This window comes from Aureobasidium pullulans (genome assembly GCF_000721785.1).
Source record: "Aureobasidium pullulans EXF-150 unplaced genomic scaffold scaffold_11, whole genome shotgun sequence".
NCBI classification, from domain to species: domain Eukaryota; kingdom Fungi; phylum Ascomycota; class Dothideomycetes; order Dothideales; family Saccotheciaceae; genus Aureobasidium; species Aureobasidium pullulans.
In genome coordinates, this window is record NW_021941031.1 from 963369 (window position 1) to 990172 (window position 26804).

General features: G+C 50.1%; 13 protein-coding genes across 13 annotated transcripts; 5 read left to right on the forward strand and 8 right to left on the reverse strand.

Moving 5' to 3' along the window:
- Positions 1 to 853: 853 nt before the first annotated feature.
- On the reverse strand, positions 854 to 1321 carry M438DRAFT_38329 (uncharacterized protein). Its single transcript, XM_029908935.1, has one exon. It carries the CDS (start codon positions 1226 to 1228, stop codon positions 989 to 991), a length of 240 nt encoding a protein of 79 aa, XP_029759858.1. The 5' UTR covers positions 1229 to 1321; the 3' UTR covers positions 854 to 988.
- On the reverse strand, positions 1310 to 2065 carry M438DRAFT_375427 (uncharacterized protein; the record flags this gene model as incomplete). The annotated part of the gene is made up of 1 exon (XM_029908577.1): positions 1310 to 2065. One exon carries the CDS (start codon positions 2063 to 2065, stop codon positions 1310 to 1312), a length of 756 nt encoding a protein of 251 aa, XP_029759859.1.
- A 513-nt stretch (positions 2066 to 2578) lies between these two features.
- M438DRAFT_38352 (uncharacterized protein) lies at positions 2579 to 3526 on the forward strand. Its single transcript, XM_029908941.1, has one exon. It carries the CDS (start codon positions 2785 to 2787, stop codon positions 3430 to 3432), a length of 648 nt encoding a protein of 215 aa, XP_029759860.1. The 5' UTR covers positions 2579 to 2784; the 3' UTR covers positions 3433 to 3526.
- A 1216-nt stretch (positions 3527 to 4742) lies between these two features.
- On the reverse strand, positions 4743 to 8335 carry M438DRAFT_406577 (cation-transporting ATPase pacL). The gene is made up of 5 exons (XM_029909856.1): positions 8097 to 8335; positions 7974 to 8044; positions 7233 to 7921; positions 5212 to 7181; positions 4743 to 5157 (listed from the first exon to the last, which is right to left on the reverse strand). The coding sequence occupies exons 1-5, from the start codon at positions 8294 to 8296 to the stop codon at positions 4872 to 4874; spliced, it is 3216 nt and encodes a 1071-aa protein (XP_029759861.1). The 5' UTR covers positions 8297 to 8335; the 3' UTR covers positions 4743 to 4871.
- Positions 8336 to 9815: 1480 nt separating this feature from the next.
- On the reverse strand, positions 9816 to 11281 carry M438DRAFT_275445 (uncharacterized protein; the record flags this gene model as incomplete). Its single annotated transcript, XM_029900783.1, has 2 exons — positions 9816 to 10582; positions 10639 to 11281. The coding sequence occupies 2 exons, from the start codon at positions 11279 to 11281 to the stop codon at positions 9816 to 9818; spliced, it is 1410 nt and encodes a 469-aa protein (XP_029759862.1).
- Positions 11282 to 11502: 221 nt separating this feature from the next.
- M438DRAFT_275164 (RCC1/BLIP-II protein) lies at positions 11503 to 12612 on the reverse strand (the record flags this gene model as incomplete). Its single annotated transcript, XM_029900767.1, has 1 exon — positions 11503 to 12612. The coding sequence occupies one exon, from the start codon at positions 12610 to 12612 to the stop codon at positions 11503 to 11505; it is 1110 nt and encodes a 369-aa protein (XP_029759863.1).
- Positions 12613 to 13055: 443 nt separating this feature from the next.
- M438DRAFT_321043 (alpha/beta hydrolase fold family protein) lies at positions 13056 to 14028 on the forward strand (the record flags this gene model as incomplete). Its single annotated transcript, XM_029902900.1, has 2 exons — positions 13056 to 13433; positions 13486 to 14028. The coding sequence occupies 2 exons, from the start codon at positions 13056 to 13058 to the stop codon at positions 14026 to 14028; spliced, it is 921 nt and encodes a 306-aa protein (XP_029759864.1).
- Positions 14029 to 14361: 333 nt separating this feature from the next.
- M438DRAFT_356341 (vesicle transport V-snare protein) lies at positions 14362 to 14998 on the reverse strand (the record flags this gene model as incomplete). The annotated part of the gene is made up of 2 exons (XM_029907091.1): positions 14362 to 14775; positions 14831 to 14998. 2 exons carry the CDS (start codon positions 14996 to 14998, stop codon positions 14362 to 14364), a joined length of 582 nt encoding a protein of 193 aa, XP_029759865.1.
- A 375-nt stretch (positions 14999 to 15373) lies between these two features.
- M438DRAFT_321051 (FAD/NAD(P)-binding domain-containing protein) lies at positions 15374 to 17418 on the forward strand. The gene is made up of 2 exons (XM_029902901.1): positions 15374 to 15863; positions 15919 to 17418. Exons 1-2 carry the CDS (start codon positions 15653 to 15655, stop codon positions 17262 to 17264), a joined length of 1557 nt encoding a protein of 518 aa, XP_029759866.1. The 5' UTR covers positions 15374 to 15652; the 3' UTR covers positions 17265 to 17418.
- A 187-nt stretch (positions 17419 to 17605) lies between these two features.
- On the forward strand, positions 17606 to 19442 carry M438DRAFT_346604 (MRG-domain-containing protein). The gene is made up of 4 exons (XM_029905716.1): positions 17606 to 17864; positions 18118 to 18367; positions 18585 to 18972; positions 19027 to 19442. Exons 1-4 carry the CDS (start codon positions 17698 to 17700, stop codon positions 19191 to 19193), a joined length of 972 nt encoding a protein of 323 aa, XP_029759867.1. The 5' UTR covers positions 17606 to 17697; the 3' UTR covers positions 19194 to 19442.
- Positions 19443 to 20533: 1091 nt separating this feature from the next.
- Positions 20534 to 21400, forward strand: M438DRAFT_256665 (uncharacterized protein; the record flags this gene model as incomplete). The annotated part of the gene is made up of 2 exons (XM_029899723.1): positions 20534 to 20601; positions 20656 to 21400. Coding segments are annotated over 2 exons (813 nt in total), but the record flags the coding sequence as incomplete, so codon positions are not given.
- A 3304-nt stretch (positions 21401 to 24704) lies between these two features.
- On the reverse strand, positions 24705 to 25769 carry M438DRAFT_366343 (uncharacterized protein; the record flags this gene model as incomplete). The annotated part of the gene is made up of 1 exon (XM_029907869.1): positions 24705 to 25769. One exon carries the CDS (start codon positions 25767 to 25769, stop codon positions 24705 to 24707), a length of 1065 nt encoding a protein of 354 aa, XP_029759869.1.
- Positions 25770 to 25886: 117 nt separating this feature from the next.
- M438DRAFT_346607 (uncharacterized protein) lies at positions 25887 to 26775 on the reverse strand. The gene is made up of 2 exons (XM_029905717.1): positions 26562 to 26775; positions 25887 to 26511 (listed from the first exon to the last, which is right to left on the reverse strand). Exons 1-2 carry the CDS (start codon positions 26717 to 26719, stop codon positions 26319 to 26321), a joined length of 351 nt encoding a protein of 116 aa, XP_029759870.1. The 5' UTR covers positions 26720 to 26775; the 3' UTR covers positions 25887 to 26318.
- Between the last annotated feature and the right edge of the window lie 29 nt (positions 26776 to 26804).

Genomic DNA, 26804 nt, shown 5'->3' on the forward strand with positions numbered 1-26804 from the left:
TGAGTCCTGGTTTGCCGATGCAGTTTAGCCAAAAAGCCCACTACACACTCCTGACCGCGAGCATGATTCGAAGCGCTGCATCGATGGGTGTGATGGAGCAGCAAGGATCGCAGGTTACCAAGTCTCCATTCGTCGGCAATGCGTCACCTTAAGGCAATTTTGTCGCTGCCACCTCACTAAATTTTGTTGAGAAGCTCGTATTATTGATATATTGCTTTCTCCCGCTGCCGACTCGCTTGAACAGAGGTTTCTGCATGTGCGTTTGTGATGCTCGGTGGTGATCTCAAAGCTGTTACCGCGGCGAAGAAAGCAGTGGGAAGGATTCGGAGTGGAAAGGTGAAAGCTGCAGAAAGCGCCCCGTGCACAATTGCAACTCCACACGTTTGGTCGTCATCCATGACGAATGCCTGGAGTAGCCGCAAGCGAAGCCGAAAACTGCCAAAGTGGGGTTTGGTATGGTGCCTGTAGATCGCGGATCCTCGGCGACAGCTTGGTAAAAGATCGTCTGTTTATGTCTCACAAGAGGTAAGCAGCATGGAAAAAAATATCAGACATGAAAAATGTGACCTTGCAAACGATTCTTGCTGTGTTAGGGTGGAGGTAGACATCCAGCGCGTCTCTGTGGACAATTCTGCTAACCTCAAAAATCTTGCGCATTTTTACAGCCGAAGATGAATCTGTACAGTTGTGGTCGCAGGAGATGGCTAGATGTGACATATTTTAGCACATGGGAAGTGAGTGAGTGAAGATTGAAAGTAGCAAGGGATCAAATGTCTCTTGTCTATTTTTTGAATCAGAAGTAAAGTCGTGAATCCTAAAAGATCCTATGTGGCATCTTTTGGTCGTCGAAGAAGTTACACGTGAAAGAAATTCGTTCTTGCCTCGATTGAAGGCTCATCCATGACGACCAGTCATTCCGAACAGCCGTGACTCGTCGTGAAATTCGCCCTCGTGGAAGCCCCAATCGTATCTTGTATCCCAACGACCATCAGCGCCAATAACCAGTGTTCACCTTCGTGAAGGGAAGCACAGAAAAGAAGAAACCCAGCCTGCAGACAGTCCTCGAAAGAACCCAGCATAAGATGAAGAAAAATCGCCAAACCATGAGAGCATTGTGGTGCATCTCATACCACCCAAAAGAATGTTCATTCAGAAATCGAAAAGAAAAGGGGGCGGACAACATGAGAGGACAAGTCTTCTCACGAAGCCGAAAGAAGAAGATTGTCATAAATCAGATCCAAATCAAACATCGTGGCGTGCAAGCACCCGAATGTCAACATCCAGGGTGCTCGGTCGGAGCAATGCTCCTTTAGTTGCCGTGAGGGTGGCGGCGGTGGTGGTGGTCGCGCTTGGTGAAGCTGCCCCAGTGGTGGTTCCATTGAGTGGTGGTAACAACGTAGGTGGCGGTAACAATCACATCGCCGCTGTTGCCGCTGTCGGAGCTAGCAGCTTGGGTGATGGTGGAAGTTTGGAAAGTGGTGGTAGGGGCCTGAGCAGCGCTGGTGGTAGGAGCAGGAACAGTGGTCGAGAACTTGGAAGTGGTGGTCTGGGCCTGAACGGAAGAAGACATGGAAGAAGCAGCGCCATCGTTCTGCTCCTCGCCGGAGCAGAGGGTCACAGTGATGGTGGAGTCAGCGGGGCAAGCCTGCATGCCGTAGGCATCATCGGTAGCGTAGCGGTAAGCTTGCTGCTTGGGAGTGCACGAAGAGGAGTCGGCAGTGATCTCCCAGTCGCCATCCCAGGGGTTTCCGTTGACCTCGCTCAGGTCGTACCAGATAGTTCCGTCGTTCTGGTAGGTGTACTCGTACTGAAGGATGTTCTCCAGGGAAGTGCTGTTGGAGAGCTTGATGGACCAACCGTTTCCGTTGCTGAGAGAGGTCCAGGCCTGAGTGTAGGTGTCGTAGGGAGACAGAGTCTTGTCAATCTCGGAGTAACCACCGTCAGAGGAAGGGACGTTGACAAGAGTAACATCGTAGTTGCACTTGTTAACGACGATGGCACTTCCAACGTTGTCAGCGGCGGCAGCGGCCACCAGGGCGGCAGTAGCGAAAACAGAGTTCTTCATGTTGATGACTGGGGTTGTTGTATTGATGCGCTGGCGCTTTCAAGTACTGTCGTAAAGTCGAGGTAAAGCTGAAACCTTGTTGGTAGAGACTGATGTGGCGAGCAGTGAAAGAGTGAACTGCACAGCAGCGTTGCTAACCAGAGCAAATGATAGAGATGGACGTTGGTGGTGCAAAACGAGACGGAAGTTGGAGCAGCAGTCCGTGGTTCTTATGCGTGCTCGTCGTCCAGGCCGAAGCAGCACACCAAACAGAAGGTTGAAAAATATTGAGCCGCCCCATGTGGAGCACGAAGGTTGGGCTTACCATGTGCTTTTTCACGCGCGAACCCTATCGAGGGATAGTGGCCGACAAGCTGATGAATCACAGCAGGCAGCGAGTTGACCGAGAGAGACCTTGTTCTGGTGGGGGGTGCGGAAAGTTGATGCTACGGACCACTCGGTCCAGGTACCCGGTCTTTCTGGCGCTGTCATTCGTGCGCCGTTTCAGGCACTCCCGGGACTTGTTCCTCTACCATTCGCTGGTACAGCGGCTGATGAACGGTGCCATGCTGCAAGGCCTCGATTCTAGCTTGAGCTCGACTGGCTGGTTAGTGCAAGGTTACGTGATTGATGGCTTTTCCCCCTCAATTCATGCTGGAAAGGTTGGGAAAGGTCGGCTCATCGCTGCCAGCATATGTCTGTTATGCACCAACTTATGCGACGTGTGAGTTGAAGCGTGGATGTTGGTGACGGAAAGCACACGAAGACCTTCTACATGGAGGTCCCAGCGTCGACACGCCGCACAAGCATCTGCAAGACATGTAGGGCAAAAGGAAGACAAGAGCAAAACCCAAGCTCCACACGCTAAGGTAAAATCGAGAAAACAGACGAAAACTCTTTTGCTTTTTGAGGTATCTGATTGGCTTAGAAGCTCTGTAAGAATTTTTCGCACGCTCTCGATCAATGCGCCATCCGCGCACCGAGTTGCTGTCAATCTCCCGCTTGCCGCCTGGTACTCGATAGTGTGCAGCGATTGTGTGTGTGTGGACTCTGAATTCGAAAACATTGAAGAAGGTCGTGAGGTGGGTCCAACTCCCATCCATTTTGACTCTTGGCGCGCGATCGGGGTTGTTCCACGGAAGCGGCAGAAGCGGGAAAGAAAGTCGTGCCAGCGAAATACAGCCTTGAGAAGAGGGGAGGTGAGAATCTTGCAGCGACACCAACTTGTCGTACTGGAATGCCCAGCCTCGTTGCTGAGCTCGGCATCTGTGACTCGCGGCATTGCTGACTTGTCATCACGGAAACATGCAGAACGACGTCTGCCATGCGAAAAATCACTGTCACCTGGCGGGGCACTCTTTACCGAACGAGGCGCAGTCCGCGGTTGAGTGCGGTCGAATGGCAGGCTGAAGTCTGAAGACTGTGGGAGAGAATTGAAAGACTGGTCAAGTGGAGAGGTTGTTACAAATTCCAATTGGCTTCATGCCTCAACCATCGAACGACGTCGAGGCTGCGATAATGCAATAGAACTGAAAAAGTTATACAGGCAATAGAAACGATGGAGGAATCGTTGTGAGATGTCTCAGGCACAATTGACCCAGAACGTTCGAGTGCAGTGCAACATGTCCTTGCCTTACCAGGTCAACGATTGCAAGCAGGTCGGGAAAGCGCATCCCATGGCTGAATGCACACAACCGAACTTGACAGATGCTCCAACCTCCTCTCGAATCTCCAACAGGTGCGATTGTTCGGTCAATTGTGTGTGCCGCGCGGTGGCTGGCCCCCACTACACCACTACACCATCTCTCTCACACTACAAGCGCGCAGTGTGCAGACAACGCGACCAGTCTGGGAATAAAATTTCTCTGTACCTGATCCAGGAACAAGTACAACGGAACTGTACCTGGGCAGGGTTCATCCACACACCTTGAAGCGTTCCCCAACATGATGCTGTCAAACCGACCCCTTCCGCAAAGCTTTGCAGAGACATCCTGCAAGTACAAGGGTGACTCGGTACTCAGAGTACATCCTCCAAATCTTGCCGGAAAACTTCAACAGACGAGTCAGCCAGCCCGGCGGAATTCAACGACATACTTGTCTAGAAACCAGCCACTCATGCACGAATTGATCTCCGACCGCTTGTGATGGGATCTTATCGACGTCAAAAGGTCTGAGTCTTGGCTCATTATGGATCATCGCCAGCCTCCCCGATCCACGGATTATATTCCATACACCATGTCCGAAAACAACTTCAGCCCTCTGAGTGACATCTCGGCATGTATTTGCAAGGCGCGTCGCTCGTCACCCTGACATGGACGCCCCTGTCTGTCGCAGGATGTTCGAGGCGCCGTTTAAAGTACAGATACTCACGGGATGATCTTGAAACACGTTCCAATGGCTGGTGTGCTTCAGAACACAACGGCGGTGTGCTACATACAAGGCCGGAGACCAACCACATATCTATGAGTCCAGCCTCGTTCCGACAGCCTCTCTGCGTGGATGTGCCACACAGCCGCCGAACCTCTCAAGGCTTTTGGCGACAAGGGGGACATGTGACAGCGTGTCAGTAAGCGCATATCTGTGGACGACTGCACCGATCTCGAAGGCATCGTGCGCTTTTAAAGCACAAGTGTCTTCACCTGTGATAGCAAGATTTGGTCGGGAGCGACAGCCTTTAGCACATGTGGGAGCTGATCGGTCGGTAGGCACAACCTTTCTGAATTTACCATAATCCTGTGTGTGTCTATGAACATGGATTGACTACGTACGTGGAACCTCAATGCCAGTATCTACAGGGTTCGTCCATTCACGGCATTGCGACCTGCCCCTACCAGGCGATCTTCCCGAAGACACTTCTTGGGAACTTTCTGACCAGGAACTTCCTTGTCTCATCAAGCAGGAGCAAGCCCATTCCGAAAGCGAAAGGTAAAAACCAATACTCCACCGGTATAATTGAAGTGCCAAGAACGCTGTGGAACTTGGGCACGTACAAGAAGAAGATGGCTATCAGCATTGAAAAGATGATAGCCGGCAACAGATACGGATTTTTCCAGGGTGCATGGTTGATCAGCGAGAGTCGGCGAGTGCGCACGCTCATCAAGTTGAACCATTGCCTGAGAAGAGATTAGCTTTCATCCTTTTCGTGCGAGGATGCGCAGTTGACTTACATGACGACTAAGTTGACAAAGTAGATCGAGGATGCGATGTTGAGGATGCCATTCACGCTGTCCTGTGTCATGCCATCCGGGATCTTGCCAAAGCCGAACCACAACTCTGAGAAGGGCAGGCCGCGGCGCTGGGCAAACCAATAACTCACTGTGAAAGACAGCACGGTCTCAAACACACCAACGAAACCATAGGCGTGCAGAATAAGCTTCCAATCCACAAGTCTATCTTTCTTGGAGCGAGGAGGGCGATTCAATACGTCCGCTTCGGGCGCTTCGTACGCTAGAGCCACACCAGCTGCACAATCTGTGAAGCAACAGATGATGATCATGAGGAAAGACGACAGGACCTGAGGCAGGCCAAAGACGACGTTTGTAAGGACTGGCCAGAATTCTGAGAAAGAACCCGCCGGCAAAAGGTAGCAAATTGTCTTGCGAAGATTGTCGTAAGCCACACGGCCATATTTGACAGCCTCGACAATGGCCGCGAACGAGTCCAAGAGCACAAGGTCGGCTGCTTCGATGGCAATAGTCGAACCAGAACCCATTGCAATACCGACATCAGCGGCCTTGAGCGATGGTGCATCATTGACACCATCACCAGTCATGGCCGTGATCAGTCCCCTCTTTTGTAAGTTCTTGACTATGATCAGTTTGTCTTCGGGAATACAGCGAGAGAAGACAGCCTCTTGGTACTGGCAGAGCCTGTCCCACTGGTCATCTTCCAAGGATCTAATCTCAGCTCCAGTGACGACGATCGATCTGGCGGATTCACTGAAATGGACGTGTCCTTCTTTTGAGCCATTGAACTCGTGCAAGCTGCCATCATAGTCTAGCGCATGGATGTCATCGCATTCCTGACTGATGATGCCGCACTCGGTAGCGATAGCTTTGGCAGTGAGCTTGAAGTCACCGGTGACCATAAAAATACGAATACCGGCACCCTTCAGTGTCCTTACGACTTCGGGCATCTCGGGTCTGGGAGGGTCGACAATGGCAACGAGACCAACGAGAGTCAAACCAGAAGTGACATTGGCCATGATGTACTCCTCATAAACCTGCGGGTGCTCTTGAGGATTGAGCTTGACATTGCTCAATGGCTTTTGGGCAAGAAGAAGCACACGTTTGCCTTGAGATGACCATCTGTTCTTGATAGTCTCAATGACGGAACGACCTTCATTACCAAGCTCTTGAATCTTGCCACTCTGGTCCATGTATGTGGAGCACTTGCCAACAAGGATATCGGGAGCACCCTTGATGGTCAGAAGAATACCTTGCTGGGGATCATTGTCGTTCTGACAGACATTGACCATGAACTTGTTTTTCGAGTTAAAGTCGATGCGGTAGACTGTACGCCAGAGGCTACGAAGTCTGGCAGTAGGAATGATGCTTTCGGCAAACATCAATACTGCTCTGTCGGTAGCGTCACCGTGAACTTTGCGTTCAGCAATTGGCTTCTCCCTGGTACTGGCATCGAATTCGCCAGCATTGCAGACACCACTCAGCATGGCCAGGCGAGCCAAGGTTGGACTCTGGTCAACCATTTGAGCTGCCTTCGATGCTTGATGAGGGTGATAACCAATACAGAAATCGGTAACAGTCATCTCATTCTTCGTGATTGTTCCGGTCTTGTCAGAGCAAATGACATTGACAGCTCCAAGTGTCTCGACCGTCTTCAGAGACTTTGCCAGGATTTTATTCTTCTTCATTATCCCCGCTGTGATGGTCAGACTAGCGGTGACAGCGATTGGAAGACCTTCGGGGATGAATGCGACAGCGATGGAAACACAGTCTACAATCAGGATAGGGACCGATATCCAACCAGGGTGGTCTTTTCGAAGCCAAGCTGCCCAGACGATGATGACGAGAAGGATCATGGAAATCATGAGAGCAGTGATGACGCCGACGAAGAACAAGATCTCTTTCTGGAGAGGTGTGAGACCTTGCTTGGAGTGACTGGTAAGTCTCGCGGTCTACGGTCGGTCAGCATGATGATCGTGCTTGCATGTTGAAAGCAGTCTTACCTTTCCGAAGACTGTATTGTCACCCGTACTGATAATAATACCATGCAGCGTACCAGTGGTGCAATTGGTTCCGGCAAGACCAATATTTGCGGTTTCGAGGAAGTTGGTATCTGTAGATTTAGTTGTTGCGACCAAAGGCTTGACCTCACCAGTCAAGATGGATCGATCCAGACGAGCATCTGAAGACACGTCGAAGAATCTTACATCTGCCGGTACCTTGTTACCCATGGTGATCTTGATGACATCGCCAGGTACAAGCTTGGTTCCTTCGACACTTGCCCAGCTACTGTCTCTCAACACCAATGCATTGTCAGGAAGCATAGTATTTATCGAGGCCATGACACGACCACTGGAGAAGTCTTGCCAGAAGCTAAACGCTGCCTGGATGAGCCAGACGAGTACCAAGACGATCGCAAGCGCCAAGTTGGCAAGTGCAGGAGGGTCACCCAAAGGCTTCCAAGCAACAAACACCATAATGGCTGCGACGAACAGGATGCTACCAAAGCCTCCAAAGAGGTAGGTGACGGTTTTCTTGAACCAGTTGGATGGTGGTGCGGTAAGTTTGTTGAGTCCGACGTCTCTTAACGAGACCATGGCTTTGTCCAAAGATAGACCACTGGTAGGCGAACTCGAGAAGCGCTCGAATACTTCTTCGATGGGAATGGTGTGAAGGTCGTAGTTGCTAAAGTCTGCATATTGCTCAGTCATGTACCACCAATGCCAGGACCACGAAACTCTTACCACTCTCTTTCTCTACCGCACCCTTGACAGGTAGATCGTTCCTCGCCTTGCTCTGCTCGATATCGAAAGACCTATTCGATGCGTTAACTGCTTGTCCCCATCGAAACCTGTCGCAGTGCTTACATCGTCCTGAACTGTGGAGGCAGAGCCAGCGAAGGGTCAACAGATCTTTGGCGCGACATCGAGCGAATCGACATCGAGTCCGTAGACAAGCGACGCGATAGACGTGCTGCAGTACGAGGGCGATTCTCGACATCGTCGGCGTAGGTGATACGAGGCACCTTTTGCTCCAACATTTCCTCCTGTTGAACTTGCGAAGACATGATTGCGAGAACCGGTGAGACGGCTCGAGGCAGCACAGTCGAAATCGAAGAAGAGTATGTAGAGAGAATGCAAAGAACAATGGACAACGCAGATGATATACTCCCTTACTGTGCCACTATCGAGGCTCTGCTGCTTTAGCCTACCACAAGGAGCCAGATAGAAAAATCCCTTACCCTCCTCTCACGAGACAAAACAATGTGGTGGATCATATTCTACGACCTACCGAGTTTGTAATGGTCCCGAACGTGACAATCGCCCCTCTCCGACAGCACGGTAGCAGCCAAAGAAAGGTATGCGCGATTTTGGGGCTTCTTTGTTGCTGTGGTGAGTTGCGCGAATTATCATCCACCGTTCTTGCAGCAGTAGGCAAGTGTCGCAGCTTCCCTCTTTGTCTTGATGTGAGGCTATGCAAGGGATGTCAAAATGTCGCATCGCATGGGCCTTCCACATTCTGCGAACACCTTCTTGATGTTCGGTGGTGCAGGAAGCGGGGTGATGAAGGAGGGTTGGTGGTTTGGTGCAGACCAGCTTTTCATGGTCGCAGTAAGCGAAAGATCAATTGCTGTCGAACAGCATACCTCGACGACCGTATGGTCGATTCGCGTCAAAATTCCAACGAATCACCATCTTCATATTTCGCAATAGTATACAATCTTCAAAATTCACGTTCGCTGTACTCGATTACCGTCGTCGAGATACTCGAGTAATCACCAAAGCCATGAAGTTTCCGGACGAGCAACTCTGCAGATCGCCGACCGCTTGCAGAAACCACACGTTGCGCGATATTCTTCTCGTCGGTTGAAGATAAACACAGTGGCTGTGGCTATGCGAAAAACAATCACATGCCCTAAACCATTCTCTTTCGTAAGATTAATGGTTGTTCGTCCAGCCATCGAAAAGCCAAGATGATTTTAGTGACCGATGAATGTTCACCGATAGCGACATCTCAAGCATCCGGACATCTAGAACTACATCTCCATCTCCCAACGCGGCTCTCAAACCACACATCAGAATGCAAGATAATTTTCAAAACTTACCACCTATCCAGTGAGAGCGATACTGGAAACTGATGCTGGTCCGCTGAAAGCGACTTCCCTGTACGCTCTCTCCGGTCCTTTACGTCAACTCGAAAATCATCCTGCCTTTTGACAGATGATTGATAGGATGTGCTGGGAGGCTGAGAGTGCGATCTTGTGCCTCTACATTTGTGTTGGAGATATCTTAATCAGAAACGTCGAATGTGGTGTTTACAAGTGAAGAAAGGATAGAGTGAAGCACAATTAACTGAGATCAAGGAAAGTCAAGTGACGATTGAATGTATGCTATCTACGAAAGTGAATGAGACAATCCCTGATGTGTATCCTTCCAACCGCGGTACTTCAATCCTGTTCGATCATCGAGGCAGAAGTGACCAACTGACTGCGAACAGTTATGCAACACTGCTAGCAATCACTCGTTGACAAAGGTGGAAGTCAGAACGGAGTTATGAGTAGCGAGCTTGAGTCAACGACGAGCGTCTTAGATGCCACGAGCGCGAACAGCGCGGTCAAGAGCGCGAGTACGGGTTCTGTCGATGCGACGCTCGACCGTTCCGGTGACCGATGTGAAGACCAAAGTGTTCGATCTAAGGGCGCGACGAGTGGTGAATACTGCGCTCTTTGATGCAGCCGCAGCGGCTTTCTTCTTGGCCGCAGCCTTTTTGTCGGCTGCGCGAGCCCTGCCGTGATCCTCAAGCATCTTGGCCACTTCGTTGTCAACGAGCTCCTGGTCAAAATTCTCTTCGCTCTCCAGATCGTTGACGGCAGCATGGGCGCGAGGATCGGCGGCGGTGGTGCTCTCGTCTTCGTCTTCGTCTTCGTCTTCGTCGGAGTCACTCTTGGTGGGGAACTCCTGACGATCTCTGTGGGAAGGATGGTAAATGCAATGCTTCTTGTGGCGGCGGTTGTCGTACTTGAGAATTGTGGCGTAGTTGGCAAGGCAGCAGTAGCAGAATTGGGTATCGCAGTTGGGACATGTCACATGATCACATCCTCCGTCCTTTGTGATGGGTACGCCGCAATGAAGGCGGGGGCATTTCTTGGTGGTAACGATGATGAGGGCCTCTGACGCATCATCCTCCTCCTGGCGAGCTTCCTTGCGGATTTGACGTTCTGCCTGACGAGACTTGATGTCATCAGAGGGCGAATCAGCGCGGGCTTGCGGGGCTGGTGTGCATAATCCCTGGGTATCCAAGTGTTCGTAGTCTCCAAGGCAGTTCCAGCAGAAGTCAAGATCGCACTTGATGCCTGCATGAAAACATGTCAACGGTCATGTAAACCCCGGACTCTTGAGCATGACTTACAGATCATGTGGGGACATCCACCGTCTCTCTCAATTCTAGCACCACATCCTCCGGGGCATCGCTTTGAGATCTTGGACAAGACGACTGCTGTCTGAACGATTTCATCATCGTGACGGGCCTGGTACTGATCGCAAGTCTCGTCTTCATGCCATGGGACCTCGCAGTTTGCGCAGTGTTGTTCCTTGCAGGCACCGCAATTGAAAAGAGGCTGCTCTGCGCCACCCACGTGGATTTGACCTGACTTGCACTTCTCCGAAAGACAGTAGCGAAAGTCAGCGTCTGACTCTACGCATGCCTTGGCCAAGACTTTGTCGTAGGTGATCAGAGAAGTCTTGGAGATGATGGTCTTGACCTGGTCGTAGGTCAAATGCTCTGCGCATTCGCAACACCTGATCTCATCCTTGCCAGACTTGATCTGGTCAACAGTGTATCGGTTGAAACATTTGCGACACGTGTTGTTGTCATGGTCATGGTTACCAGTGTTGCCAACATCGGGAAAGGCGCTCAAAGGCTGGTCTTTGAAACACACAAGACAACAATGCAAGGTATCAGTGTTGGCGGCAACTCCGGTGAGCTGCAGTTTGGCGGTCTTCTTTTTTCTTGAGGAACGCGCCTTGGGTGTACGCTTCTTGAGCGGGGCCATGATGGCGTAGAGATCGTGAGAGAGTTGTAAGGATAGTCGAGGGCGCAGTCGGTATTCCGCAGCTAGGCCAACCAAGTGACGATAAATCGATGTGGTGGTGGGCGCCGGGAGGTCGTGCCAAGGCGGGAGCTGTATAGAATCCCACGTGGTGTTGACAGTGGACCAAGCGCCCAATGCGCGGCCTGAGGAACCATCTCGAAGGATTATTGAGTCCATCCGAGTCACCTTTCGACTTTGAAGAATGATGATTTTGGGCCTGCATATACCGCAACACATCGATATTGATCCGGGATGGTGACTTCCGACCAGTCTTGAACATGATTTGATGCTTTCTGACCAAGACCCAGTTGACCATTCCGATTGTCGCCAGCGCCAAAGACGTGTCCATCCTGAGCCAGCAGTAAGACATGTCCATCACCGACAGCAATATCCAGAAAGTCCAGTGCTTCTCCTTTGCTTTCAATTTCTACCAGTGCTGCTTGAGTAGAATCAAGGTCCTGCAGACATGAGATGGTATGTTGAGTCCCAGGTGTTGCTGTTCCAAACAGATACACTGCGCCATGCTCTGACAACGCTGCTGTCATCCAGCCATCAGAGGCAATCTTCTTGATCTGGATACCGGCAAGCGATTCCACGAGACCAGGGCTCTTCGCTTCTGTCTCAGCTACACTCCGCCCCAGCGAGCTATGTCTGGCATCGCCCCAGGTATACACATTGCCCTCCTGCGTCAGGCATACGAATCCAGTGACGTTGGCGACCAATTGTGCAACACGGCCTGGAACGCTGTGGCTGATTCTGGGGCCGTGATAAACATTGACTTCATCGTCGAACCACTGGCGGAACTTCTCAAAGGCTGTGAACTCGAGGATACTGTTTCGAGGTGAACTTGCAGATGCGAGAATCACGGCGACATGACCGTTGCCTGCTATGGCCAAGTGTGCAACACCTGGAGTTTCATCGTCAGAGAGCGAGTCTGCTGATGCAACGTGCGCTTCGACTTGAGTTTCTTCGGCGAATGCGACACCCCCCTTGCTGTTGTAGACACCCAGGAGGCCATTGTGATCTCCAAATCCGGAAGCCAATTCAGCCAGTGGCGAATCCAGAGTGGTGTTGATGCTGCCATGGCGGATGATTCGACCGCTTGACTTACCTTTGCCGTGTTGGTAGAAGGTAGTCTCACTCCAGCCGGTGAAAAGGAGTTTGACCTCTTCCATGTTGTCAGCATCCTGCAGGGTTACAAGCTCTTGAAGCTCGGTGATGTCCTTTTCCGAGCCCGGTGAGAGCTGACCAAAGGCATTGAAGCCGCTGGCGTAGAGCGCGGTGTTAGTCATCTGTTGAGTCCAAGGTCCTTACTGTTGAGTGTTTGCAGAGATCGCCTGCTCCATGTACCGACAGATGCGCGGAAGCCTGACATGGAGTCAAGAAGTTTACCACACGGCGCCCCAATGCCTTCTTATTTCAACAGAAGCAGTGGTTGATGGTCACGAGGAGAAAGCAGCAAACAATCAAGAGCTGTGCTACAGTTGCCAAGCTGGAATGTTGCAACTCCAAGTACGACGCTCGGTCCAGGTTTCGACAACCTCGGTTAAACTAGTCGCCAAAGCATCATCAAGATCACTGGAGGCTCTTTGCTCAGTAACAAGTGGAGCGCATTCATATGAGGGGTCGGTCACATAGGTGCTAGGATCCTACCTCTCCCTGCAAATAAAACTATATATCTATTCAGATTTGATCCTGACTCTTCTTACACCTCAACGATTGAGTGACCGCCAACATGACTATCACCCCAGTCCAGACAAAAATCGTACATGTGCCTCATCTCGGTGGCATCTCCGCAAGCACCTACATGCCTCACCCCTACAACCCTTCCAAACCCACCCTTGTTCTCTGCAACTCCTTCGGCACCAGTGCAGACCTCTACCGCCACCAATATGCAAACACCGAGTTGAACAACCTAGTGAACCTGCTGGCTATCGAATTGCTGGGCCATGGACAGACTAGAGCAAAGACCGAGAACTTTACCTACTGGGACAGTGCGGTGATGAATTTGCAGGTTCTGGATGAATTGGAGATCAAAGGCAAGGTTTTTGTCTTGGGAACTAGTCAGGGTGGTTGGCAGACTGTAAGAATGGCTCTGTTAGCACCCGAGAGGGTAAGTTGTGACACTTATGCAATACAACAGCAGCAATTGAACAGTACGACAGGTCGCCGGAATCATCCCTCTCGGCACTTCAATGGACACTGAAAACGAACGAACAGTCAAACTAGGCTGCTGGGATGCAAAGCAAAACGTTACCCCTTCAATCGAAGGATGGACAAGCAACGAAAGCACTCCCGACTTTAAGCCTGCAGATGATTTCTGCCATTTCATGAACCAGACTGGCTTTGGCAAGGACATCCCATCCGAAGATGGCGAATTCTGGGTCAAGGCTATCCAGAAGAATTGGGGCGGTGATGGTGGCCGCAGACGCGCGAGAATGTCTGCCATCAATCTGCGTGACAGAGACGGTCTGCATGGCAGACTCTTTGATGTGCGGGCCCCTGTACTATGGCTACACGGAGATCAAGATGTGGTGTACAGCGTCGAGAATGCAAAGGAGGAGATCAAGCTCTTCGTCAACAGTCCAGATGCAAAGTTGCAGGTGATCGAGGGTGGGCCCCATTACCTGAATTATACCAAGGCTAAGGAAGTTGATGCTGCCTTGGTGAGTTTCTTGAACAAATACGCCAAGCAGGCCAAATTGTAAACAGGAATGAGAAACCCCAGCGAGGAACAGATAATGGATTATGTGGTCTGGATCAAGGTAGACCTGGTATAAAAGACTCGTCCGACCTTGAACGACTTGTGCCTGCCATATGAACTCCGAGTGCGCCGCGGCGATTGGAAAAGAAGATACAGACAAAAAAATGAAAGGAAAGAGGACGTCATGCACTGCCGTCTATCTGAACTTGCTAATGATGACAGCAAGGATCAGGAGAACCAGAACAGTAATGATGGCAATGGTGATTATTTTATTCGTAGCCATTCTAGTCAAGATTAGTTCGGGCTGGCAGGTAGATGTTGGGTATAGGATCAAGCATTACCTACGAGCCATCTGCTTCAAAGTCTTGTTGCTTCTGTCGGTGTAGCCTTCGCCCTCGAGCAGAGTGGTGCGAGTGTGGTCAATGACGTCTCTTTGTCTGGCAAGATCTGCAAGCGTGTTGCGACCAATGTCCTCAGTCTCGAGAGCGATGCGCTGGCTCTCACGAAGACGGCCACTCGAGCGGTCGAGTCTATCGGTACCGGACAGGAGTTGTTGTCTTTGTTCCAGCTGGTCGTCGCCAGTGGGGTTATCGGTGTAGCGTCTATTGAACAGAGCAGACTTGTCGCTAGAAAGCCCCTTGAGCTTTGTCTTAGCCATATCAATGTCGGTTGCGTAGTTGCGGAAACGTTGGTTCGTCTTGGCCTTTTGGTTCGAAGGCAGGTTCTCTTTCTCCAGTCGCATCGAGTCCAGCTAGATGGCTATGATTAGCAACCGATCGAGAGAATGCTTGTTAAGATCAACTCACGAGCTCAGTGGCCTCGTCCAGCGTGTGGTTCGCGCGACTGATGGCAGCCTTGCGCTGTTCTCCCGAGAGTTCGGCGAGCTGATCGAGTTTCTGATTCAAGTCGGCCTGGACGAGCTTGAGTTCAGCTTCATAGTTGCTGAACAGTTCAGATCCTGCGTCGGTGTCCATTGTGTTGACTGCGGTTGTTCGAGTGTGGATCAAGTGCGGTTTATTCTGGTGGACAAGAAGGAGCGTTTAGTGCGCGCGGTGATGGTGGATTGGCTTGGAGGTGTATCAAATCGTGTCACTTCGTGCAACTGACTGTGATTGTAATTCGGTTATGGATGGTTGTGCCTGCCTGATTGCTATTGCATATGCATCAGGTCGGGGAAGCGACGATGATGTTGGAGGCCGCAATACATAAGCTCGGACCACTTTCCTCGGCACTCTTTCAGGCCGACGACCGCGGACCTTAATTCTTTCTTCGTCTCCTCCGATGCTTGCGGAACAACAGTTTTGCCGTTCTGTTGAGCAGACTGCAGCACTTGATGTCCAATTGATCGCCTGGCTAGCCATCTAGGTAGTCTTGTTCTGAGAGTCCCAAGCTTGACACAACCTTGTTGGCGGAGGATGGGTCTTTGGAGGCCAGTGCTTCTTCGATGATGACGCTCGAGCTTAAACGCCTCACGTCCTCCAACAAGACGCGTTTCTGATCATATCCAGCTTGATCGTCTCAGCCAAACCTTCCTATATATCTGCCTTGTACTGCCGTGTTGGACAAAGGAATACTGTTCGTCAACCTCTCAAGCTAGGTTGAATAAATTGCATTCCATCATCTCTACAATGCCTCCAGAGAAGAAGCGTATCGCCATCGTTGGCAGCGGATGTGCCGGACTTGGTGCAGCTTGGGCATTGCAGAACACTGATCATGAAGTCCATGTCTTTGAGAAGTCTGATCGTCTGGGGGGTCACACAAACACCCAGACATTCACACATGGCAAACACTCTACTCCCGTCGACACCGGTTTTATTGTCATGAACTCTGCCACCTACCGTTCGTTCTGGCCCATCCTTGCTTTTGTTTCGTACGCGATGCTGACAACTTCCAGCAAACTTGATCAGATTTTTGAATCATGTGAAAGTTCCCATTTCTCCTACCCTGATGACATTCAGTGTTTCCCGCAATCATGGTGAATTCGAATGGTCTGGTTCTGGCGAAGGCATCTTCGCTCAAATGGAGAACATTTTCAAGCCTAGAATGTGGCGCATGATTTTTGACATCATTCGCTTCAATCAATTTGCTTTGGACCTTCTGACCGAAGACGACTCTTCGCGCACCGACCAGACAGTTGGTCATTATCTGGAGGAAGAAGGCTATTCTCAGGCATTCAAAGATGACTATCTCATTCCGATGACTGCTGCAGTGTGGAGCACCTCACCTGACAAGACGAGTCTGGAGTTCCCTGTCTTGACCCTTGTTCGATTCATGTGGAATCATCACCTGCTTTCTACTATCGCAGCACGACCCACATGGCTGACTATCAAGGACGGCTCTCAGAAGTACATTGATGCCATCGTGCGAAGCTCTGACCCCAGGAGGTTTCATTTTCACACTTCAACTCCAATCACAGGCGTGACGAGAATGAATCAGAATGGAAAATCCGTAGTCGAAGTCAGCTACAAAAGCCCGCTCAGTGGTACTCAGGAATCATCGACTTTCGACCACGTTATTATGGCTTGTCATGGAGACGATATCTTGCCTCTTCTATCGGCCAAATCAAGAGTGCCACCCTCAGATAAGGAGCAAGAAATCTTGGGCGCTTTCCAGACATCTGAGAACGTTGCATACCTACATTCGGATCTCTCTTTGATGCCTCTGAGGAGACCGGTATTCACTGCATGGAACTATCTTACGACTTCTGCACCCTCCAAGCTTAAACACCCTGCAGGTGTAAGTTTGACTTACTGGATGAACCTTTTGCAGCACATTCCAGAGTCCAAATTTGGTCCCGTCCTTGTTACGATGAATCCTCCTCACGAGCCTGCACCAGAAAAGACACAAGGCAAATTCATCTACCGTCACCCATTGTATACCCCAGCTGCAGTCAGGTCGCAGAACAGAATGGGCGAGATTCAAAACACGTCAGGAATCAGTTATTGCGGAGCGTGGACTAAGTACGGCTTCCACGAAGATGGCTTTAGCAGTGGTCTGAAGGTAGCGATTGATCATTTGGGGGCTACTCTGCCTTTCGAGTTCAAGGATTCGACGTTCTCACGAGGAAAAGCACCGCAGCTCAACATGATGGATCATGCGGTGCGCACTGCGGTGATTTGGATCATGAGATTCGCAAGCCTCGTGAGCTTCTTTTTCTCCCTACCACCAGTAGCTTTCATGCTCTCGATATTCCTCGGTGTTCTTGACAGAGTTTTCGGCATCAAGGTCAAGCTCGATTAGAAAGCTGACGACGGATATGGAAAGATTGAAGAGTGGAAGAATGTGATCTGTAGAGAATGAAGAGTGGAAGAATGTGATCTGTAGAGATATTTCAAGAAAATAGATAGAGAAGCGCATGGCCGCTGTAATCTTAGACGATCGTCTCCCATCGCTGATTTCATGGATATTGTTCACTTGTATTGCACGAGCCGACAGACAAGATATCATCACACAGCACCATCAAACAAATCGTGTGGACGGTTGGAAGGAGAGCCAGACTTGAACGCGGAGGTCCGAGCGTTGACACGCTTTCACAGATTCCTCCTTGATTGAATCTCCAAGACCACTTTCATCAAACATCCCCCGACCAACTTCGAGATTCGATCGTGGTTGATCATCTCTCAACAACAACTATCTCGCGACTCAACAGTCTCAATCAGGTCAAACGTTCAATATGGCGCCAGCTGCACCGATACCCATGTATGGCAAAGACGAAAGAGCGCTTTGCTTCCATCACGAACTACTCTATGAAGCAAAAGTGCTCGACTCCCGACACACCGACCAAAATGACAAGAAATCACCCTACGAGTACAAGGTTCACTACAAGGGCTGGAAGAACACGTGAGTTTGCGACATTTTCGAACATTCACCATCTCTCCGCGCATCAAAATATCTCCTATTGTGGACCTTTCGACTTGTAGCAACCACAACATCATCATCACTTCCGCATATACCATCATAGTTTTCACTGCAAAGCTGGCACGAACATTCCTCGGCACACGTGTCATTTTTTTGATGACCCTGCTTCTGTTTTGCACCGAAATTTGTTTCGAATTCGCACTTGTGGGCACGAATTGTGCTAATATTTGTATAGCTGGGACGACTGGGTGCCTCAAGATCGCCTGCGCAAGTACAATGACGAGAACCTTGAGCTCTCGAAGAACTTGAGGCAAGAAATGAATGCACAGCGCAGAGCGGCCGCAAAGCCCATGACTGCGACCGTTACCAGAAAGCGCGATCTCAACACTGGATCTGCTAGAGGCAGCGAGGAAAGAACAGCCCCTGCTACTGCTGCACCATCGAGGGGAACCAAACGTGGTAGAGAGTTTGAGGGTATCGACAAGGTTAGTGAATTATTTCGTATATTCGTGACTCACGATTTTTTACGTGTCGTGTGGTGCGGAGGTTCTGCCCCTCGCTACAAGATTTCTAGATTGTGTGTACCACAACCCAGCCACACCGAGACGATGGACCTACCGAGATGCGTTTGGTTCACTCTTGCTCGATCTTTGTCGCACCAAAAACACCATCATCAGAATTGTTTGCTGACCATGTAAACAGGAGGATGAATTTCTCCGTCGACCGTCGATTAAGATCTTCATGCCCGACAGTCTCAAGGCCATCCTTGTTGATGATTGGGAGAAGGTCACCAGAGAGAACAGATTGGTCCCGCTTCCTTCCAAGACTCCAGTCGCGCAATTCCTTGCAGACTACGCTGCATCCGAGGGTCTCAAGCGCAGAGAGGGCAGTGCTGAAGCAGATATCCTTGAGGAGGTGATTGCTGGTGTCAAGGAGTACTTCAATAAGAGTATAGGCCGTATTCTGCTGTACCGTTTCGAGCGTCCTCAGTGGTCAGACATCCATGCGCAGCTCAACAAGGGCACCGGAGATCTGACAGGCAAGCTCCCAACGGACATCTACGGAGTCGAGCATCTTTGCCGTCTGTTTGGTGCGTATCATCAATCGCTAATATGTGAGGACTACCTTGCTAACAAGTTCCCAGTCTCCATGCCTGATCTGATTGCGCACACCAACATGGATTCTCAAGCCGTGAGCCGTCTTCGCGAGGAATTGCACAAGATGACTCAATGGCTCAGCAAGAATGCAGGCAACTACCTGTCTCAGGAATACGAGCAACCTACTCAAGATTATATTGACCGTGTCAAGTAGTGCTAGGCGACGGAACAAAAGGGCTTTTTGCATCAAGCGATGGCGTGAAGGAGGGGGTTTGGGAATAACCACATTGGTGACTACACCACACGGCGTTCGGGATCGGATTCTGAACATTATCACTGGCGTTATTGATATTATCATACGTTTTCCTTTTTCCATATTCGAAGATGGTCTCAAAGCTATTGCGTTGTCGATCTTGAACCGGGTCAGGGCTTCCAATCGTTCTAGGTTCTTCCACTCGCCGGTGTCTCGCGGATACCGTTGTATCCTAAAATGAGCCCCAAGCATTTCTGGGGCTGAGCGACCTCCACACTGACTCTGTAGTGCTGCAGAAAGGATTCGAATAGATAGTGGCTTGAACACTGATGTTTATCTCTTGCTCAAAGACGAGTCAGCCAGCTTGTGTGTTTCCCTCATTCGTCGCAGTGGAGATCTATGTCAGCCGTGCTGACTGACTCTGACAGACAGGTCACGTCCCGACGGTAGCGAGCCGCTTTGAAGGCCTGGAGAAATCACACCGGTATTGAACGCGACCAACGTCCTCCATCCGGGGACATGAACGCGGCTTCTACCTGAGATGAACGTTCTTGATATTACTTTTGAGTTCATACCGGACAGGAGTCTGGGGCGTGCTTGGCAAGGTCGCCGCTCTCGGATCTTCTCGCGCTCCTCTCGGCCGCGGACCTGGAGTGTCCCGCCTGTCCTTGCCCTCACCCCAAGTTGTCGGTCCCTTGATCCTCCTCCTCAACGCTCACGAAGCGCGATCGTAATGAGACGGACTCGACGCATTGTCGATCAATGGCGTATCCGATGCACGCTGAATTTTCTGACTGTTTACGGCTTTCAGTGGACACTGTACAGCACAATCTCGTCTGTTGGCACCTTTTCTCAAGGGAAGCGACATTCATATGCAAAAGCAACAGGCCCAATGAGCTTGGCAAAAGTCAGTGATCTTCTTATCGCACGTTGGTGGCGGGATCCTCTCGCCATCAGAGTCCCCGTTTGCCGGATGTGAATCTCTACTGGGTACGCGTGACGCTAGAGTTCTTCTCGAATTAGGAATCAGGTAGAGAATAAGCTCTGCATGTAGGGTCCGGGCAGTTGATAATCCTCCAAACTCCCACATTTTTGTGTTTAAACATCTCACGTCTCACTCTTTTTCTGACATCCCGTCTACAGTGGTTTATTCCACCACCCCCCTTTCGACCCTGGGTACCGCGGTAGCCGCGATATGACCACGGAGCAAAAGGCTGGGACTACACTTTCGCCTCAGGAATATCCCTGAAGTCGCCTTACCCTCGCGCCCTAGCAAATATTCTCCAGTCTCCCCAGCCAAAATGGTACCTCTAAAGGCCGAGACGTGGATCTGGTGGTCTTTTGTGGTGTTGTGTGTTATTTGTCGAATGTGATTGAGCCCTTGCGACCTTTATCCCAACGCAGTTCTGACTCCCAAATCCAGGATATCGAGATACCAAAGCCTCGGCACGATTAGGCGCTTCCAAGCTGATGACTACATCACCGTCGCTGCGATGTGTTTCTACACCACCTTGATCGTCACTATCAACATTGTTGCCAAATCAGACTCCAACCTGTTACCACCCGGCTTCGACGTTAGCACTCTTACCGCCGAGCAGATTCATGATCGTCAATACGGCTCAAAACTGGTGCTTGTCGTGGAACAATGCCAAATTATGACCACTTGGTGCGAGAAGCTCTGCCTTCTCTTTCTCTACCAACGTCTGGTCACAGTTGGAAGCAAAGAAAGACTTGCAATCAAAATACTGTTCTACTACGTCGGAATCAGCTGGGTCGTTATGGAGGTTCTTTATTTCGGCGTTTGGTGTCGCCCTTTCACCATGTACTGGGCCGTACCTTCGACCAAGCAGTGTACAGCTGCCACAAACCACCTGATTACTAATGCCGTCTTTAATCTAAGTTCTGACGCTCTGATACTGGCTGTCGCTCTTCCCATGTTCATCAAGACTCGGCTACCACTCCGCAAAAAAATCGCCATCGTTGGTATCTTCTCACTTGGAACCTTTGTCATCATCTGTGCCATCCTCAACAAAATCTACAGCTTCCGCTCACCGTTCGGGGTGAGTTGGGTGTACTGGTACGTCAGAGAGTCAAGTACTGCACTTCTGACAGCCAATGCCGCTTTTGTTTGGGCTCTCATCCGAAGAACCTTCAAATTTCGATCTCTGGGCAGTTTTTCTGGCAAGAACACCTACACACCTTACAACGGCTACACCCCTACATACACGACCACACATACACGTGTCGAAACTCTTGTGCGGAAAAAGCCACGACACGAAGAAATTGACTTGGACCTCCTCATGCCGGATCCGGACGAATTCGAGGGCATTCACCGCCACACGGAGATCCACGTCAGCGAGGACACCATGAGTCTGAAGAGGGAGAACGACAGCATGACAGGCACATCTTCAGCATGGGCAGAAGCGTGGGCGGTACGAGCACCAGCCGGACCACCACCAGGAAGCAGTAGCAGCAGAGAAGGCAACAGCAGTGATGACGGACGCAGCACCAGCGACTCGACAACGTCGATAGTACCACCGCCCCAGAAGCCATCGAAAGCAATGTTGCGGAAGAGTCAAAACGACTCACCTGTTTGATCTTGACTTTCAGCCACTTTTTCTATGTCTCAGCAAGACATATAATTGTCACATTTAGCGCCTCTGGTTTTTACAGCCCAACATTTGATCACATATACCAGACTTTTGTACATACATCTCAAAAATCTATCAATTTACGAACAACTTCCTCTTCAGCCTCAATGGTCGACAGGCCAACACCGTAATTCCTCTCCTGTAGCTACCCAACGCCCCTCTATCCAATTTCCCAACTTCGCGTATATCAAAAGGTTATTCGAGGCCAAAGTGTCCTTCTTTCACGTGTGAATCCTTCCCAGCCAAAACCACAGCCCTACGCAATCAAAGGCAGATCAGCCGAACTTGGTATACGGACGGACAAATGAGCCGGCCGAGAACCGTAGTGCTTTTGCTTCACGATGGCTGCATTTCTGAAACAGGCTGCCAAGTCCACCCCTGATAGTTGGATATGCAGGTTCCTGCGTCATGATAATATGGTACTCGGCGCCGAGGAGCACATGGCATACCGGTAGTAGAATAACGGAGATGCTCGTGGTGTAAAAGTCAATCCATCCTTCCGGTGCTGCTGCGGGTATAACAAAAAAAGCCATTGTGCCTTTCGTCAAGCCATGAATCCACAACGCACGTACGGTATAGACAGACGACTTTTACGTGCGGATCGGACAATGATTAGGCCTCAAGATTCCCCGAGTCGCTTCAGAGTTCGGGGTCATGTCGCAAGAAAAGACCCTTTTCTTTTTGAGTTCTGATGACAAGCGAGAAGGGTGATTGTCAGAGAAGGAGGCTCTCTGGGCAGTGGCCATGTGTATCAATGATCGACAACCTGTGCGTCGGTAGATCTTTCCTTCCAAAACACCCGCGCGTCTATAGAACAAATGTGTGAATGTTAGACAACACAACAGACCAAACGAGCAGTTCTTGCGATATCAATATAATGTAATGCCAGTGGTAATAGATAGATGTTGTCCATGAGTCGAGTGCTTGGTGGAAAGAGTCATGTTCCGTTCACCCCTCCTTCCTCCACCCCGCGAATCGATTTTGTCTCCGCGGTTCGCAAGAGATGTTGCGAGATACGGGATACGGAAGACAAGACAATGACTCGACTAGTTGCGTCTTCTGCATCTCAATCCGCGGCACCGGGGACACTATCGTTTGGACAACTGAATGGAGGCTCTGTGACTCGTGGAAGGTATCACTGTATCTCGGTCCGGGGCACGTGGTGGTAAATCCTTCGAAGGCTCAAAGATCGGTTCAAAGGATCCCTACGTTAGCTTTAACCATAGACGAGATGGTTGGAAAGTGCTTAAGGTGTTCTATACGAGCTGGTCTTTTTTGGCACCTTTTCGAGTCTAGGTAGCGATGCGAATACCCAAGAGGATTCAGCGACACAAGCACCCGGCAGCTTGTGTCAGAGTCATGTCAGTTGAAGGCGAAGCGAGCGTCCCATTCTTATGGACAACCACAACGTACCTGAATATACTCTGCATCTTTACAGCTTAGATGGTGTTCAATCAAGTAGAACACTTCAGGATATAGGGCGCAAGTCAAACCGAACGAGAGCGAGACTAGGAAAACACTAGAAATGGCTACATAGAGGATGATTGTGTGGACAAGGATGCTGGTTGATGAAAGGACTGACCCAAGATGCCTGAAGCCTTGTGAGTTCTGGAGAGACATTACCACGACAGACGCTCACAACGAAGTTGCTTATGACACTACCGACTGTCTGGTGAAGATAACAGTAAATCTGCCAGGAGATCAAAACCAGATGATCCAGAAAACATATACAGTCAGGCTTGGAACCGAAACGGCGTCACTCGAGTCTGGATTCGATGCCTCGAAACTTGAGGTTGGAAGTTATGTGGAATATTAGGATTTCTGTAATTGTCATTTTCGAAGCGAGAGATGTAACGTAGATGTAGCCACAGAGAGAGATTGATCTGGCACCAAATCCCTCTCCCTCCATCCATGTAAGGCTTCTGACCTAACTGTGGAAAGGCAGTATGTTTTTCGTCATCAGGTACACGGCCATTGAGAGCCGCGCTCCTCCTTGGTTTCTTTGGAAAGTTTCAACCGAACCAAACATATTATGCTTTCTGACAGTAGTTTGCAAGGCGCCTCGCTAGGCTGAGAGCTCAGTTGCGGTGCAATTCTGTGCCTCTACATCTGCCTCCCAAACTCTCCGCCAGAAACATCAGATCAAGCCAAAATCCTGCTAACACGATAACCATGGAACAGCCATGCACTCAAGCCCAAACAGCTCATGAAGAAGCCAGCGCCGCCTTCGTAGCCACAGATAAATCAACAAGAACCGAGTACGAGAACTTCGGCGACACATCTAACCTCCCTCAGACTGGAACATCACAGACGTAAGAGCTACCTTTTCTTGGTTGATGGAGATAGTTTTACTGGAATGCAAGATATCCACAAAGCATTCGGCACAATCAGTCATCCAAAGAAAATTGGGTTACTCAATATAATTTATCGTGGAAAATAGCCATTTATTTCTATACCTACGTAAACCGTTGACAAGTCACAAATACATGGAGATAAAGAGGTTCATGTGGAAAAAAGAGCTGTACAGGTTTCATGTACGCGTCGTGACTTAAAAATTGTCAGGGATACGATACAATAATACTTTAGTACAACAGCAGGCAAGGGTACATCGGAAGATAAAATGATATTTGGTTGAGGCAAAAAAAAAAGAGTTTGATATGTTGTCATTATATGGAACAGTAGATGAAAACACCCAGAGCGAAAGACACCGCTGGAATGAGGTCAGAAAAAGGGCAGATACAGATCAGAACAGAGTAAACCAGTGAGTAAGCCATCATATTTTGCAAAGCAACTCAAAAAAAAAAAAAAAGCAGCAGGGTATTCAAGCAACATAAGGGCCAGCCCCAGCAACTCTAGCAGGTCTAGCAGGTCTAACACCAAAATCAGCATTCCTCGCAGCACCAGTGAAAAAGTCAATAGAAGCCACAGAACCAGTAGGGCTGCTGGGTGGTGCTTCATCATCAATGGGTGAAAGAGGTTGCGAGCTTTCCCTTTGCAAAGCACGTCTGTTGTCAATGGCCTCCTGAGCAGCCAACACACCGGCATGTTGAACGCTTCTAGGTGTCACTTGAGGAGTAGGGGGGCTGACGAGGAAGACATCGGTGGGGGAGGGGGGCTGCAAGCCTGATCTTTGCAGAGAACGTCTGTAGTCGATGGCCTCTTGAGCGGCGAGTACACCGGCATAGAAATCCCTTCTAGGGGTCGATGGAGGGACTTGCAGCGATTCAGAGTGGGCAAATGCAGAAGGGAGAGGGCGAGCGGAGGAAGCAGCGACGGCGCCGGCAGAAGAGTAGGTGGAGGATGGGGAGGATCTGGTAGGCAGGGCACCCGACATCATGTGTCGAGATTCAGAGAAGATAGTCGAGGTGGCGGGGAGAGGGGCCATGGAAGTGTGCTCGCTGTAGATTGAGGAAGGGGTGGGCATACGACCGCTGTTTTGAGAAGAGTAGTTGGAGGAGTTTGCAGTCCATTGAACTCTATTCAGATGATCCCATTGAGGTGTTCCGAGCGAGGGGAACTGTGGCGAGGAAGTGGAGTCGTGAACAAACATATCGGGGCTGTTAGCTGCAATGCGAAGATCACGACGATGAGGTTGAGGAGGAGTGTAAGGCTGACGAGGGCCACTAGGGCCAGCAGTAGGGGGAGGTGCAACAGGAGGTGTGTCGTCTCTCAACCACCAAGATTGAGGTGAAGGACGGGCAGGTCTGCGAATGTTGTCGGGGTTATTGGCGCGAACAACATGGTCAGGGACGACAGGGTTGCTCATGTTCTGCATCTCAATGTCTTGATCAGCGGGCGAAGGCTTCTTGGTGCGAAGAGGGAAGCATTGACAGAAAAGTTCGCTCCAGCTGGCAGGCTGATACTCACCGGCAGTGTTCGAAGGCATTTTGAGAAGACCTGATGGGTTGTTAGTCTTGGGGCTTGGGATCGGAAACTTACTTTGTATCGTTGAGATTTCTGGATCCTGCCAGACAAGGGGTGCTTTGCTGTGAGTTAGTGGGTGTCTCTGCGTGTCGGGGTGTTTCTGGATGGAGATGTGGAGCTTGAAATTAGAATGTGGGTGGTTATATATGTTTCTACGAAGGTCGAGGTGCTTCTGTTGGTGAAAGTTCGTGAACAAGTCATTGTTCTTTCCTTCTTTGATGTTTCTTTGTGTGGAGGTGGAAACGAATGATTTTGACAATGTGTTGTCTTGTCTCAGAGCGCGAGACAAAGAACGCGATGTTGACTGACCACGGAGACAATGGAGAACATTCTCGAGAACGAAGATCGCGTTGGAAGACTGAAGGTGTGTTGGACATCACGAAGGTCGAGCTGGAGCATGGCGATTTTCGGCGGACGGGATTGTCACTCACCAAAAAAAAAACCAGCAAGGAAGCGCCTAAGCAAAAAAGAATCACGATCTGACGGTGTTGGAGTTTGCGACTTACCAATTTCATACATCTCCTCCCTCCTTTCCACCTTCTGCCTTCCTCCAGCCTCTGATAGTGACCAGACCACCTTTCCACAGGGGCGCGTCTATCAAGAGACCGATAATTGTTGATGAATTTGCTGGTGTGAAAGTGATTAGCTGATGCAGAGGATTGAACCTCAGCTGTTGTTGTTGTTGTCGTATGATTGATGGATGACTGCCGAATTGGGTTAGCTGCGTTATGATGGCGGTGATGAACCGTCAGACCATATGTGATTGTTGTGGATGATGGCGGCCGCATGTGGTAATGACACCTTCTGATAGTGAGAATCGTGTTGCAAGTGAAGGTCAGCATCTCCCTCCCAAGATTGCCGTTTCAAGTAGCAGTCATTCCAGAGGCAACAGCTGATGACAATGCCGAACATCTTCAGCAGCAGGATATAGCGCAAGAGTTGCTATGCGCCTAAGTGCTGTTTCGTGGTAGTACAAAGCGAACACATGATGAATCTC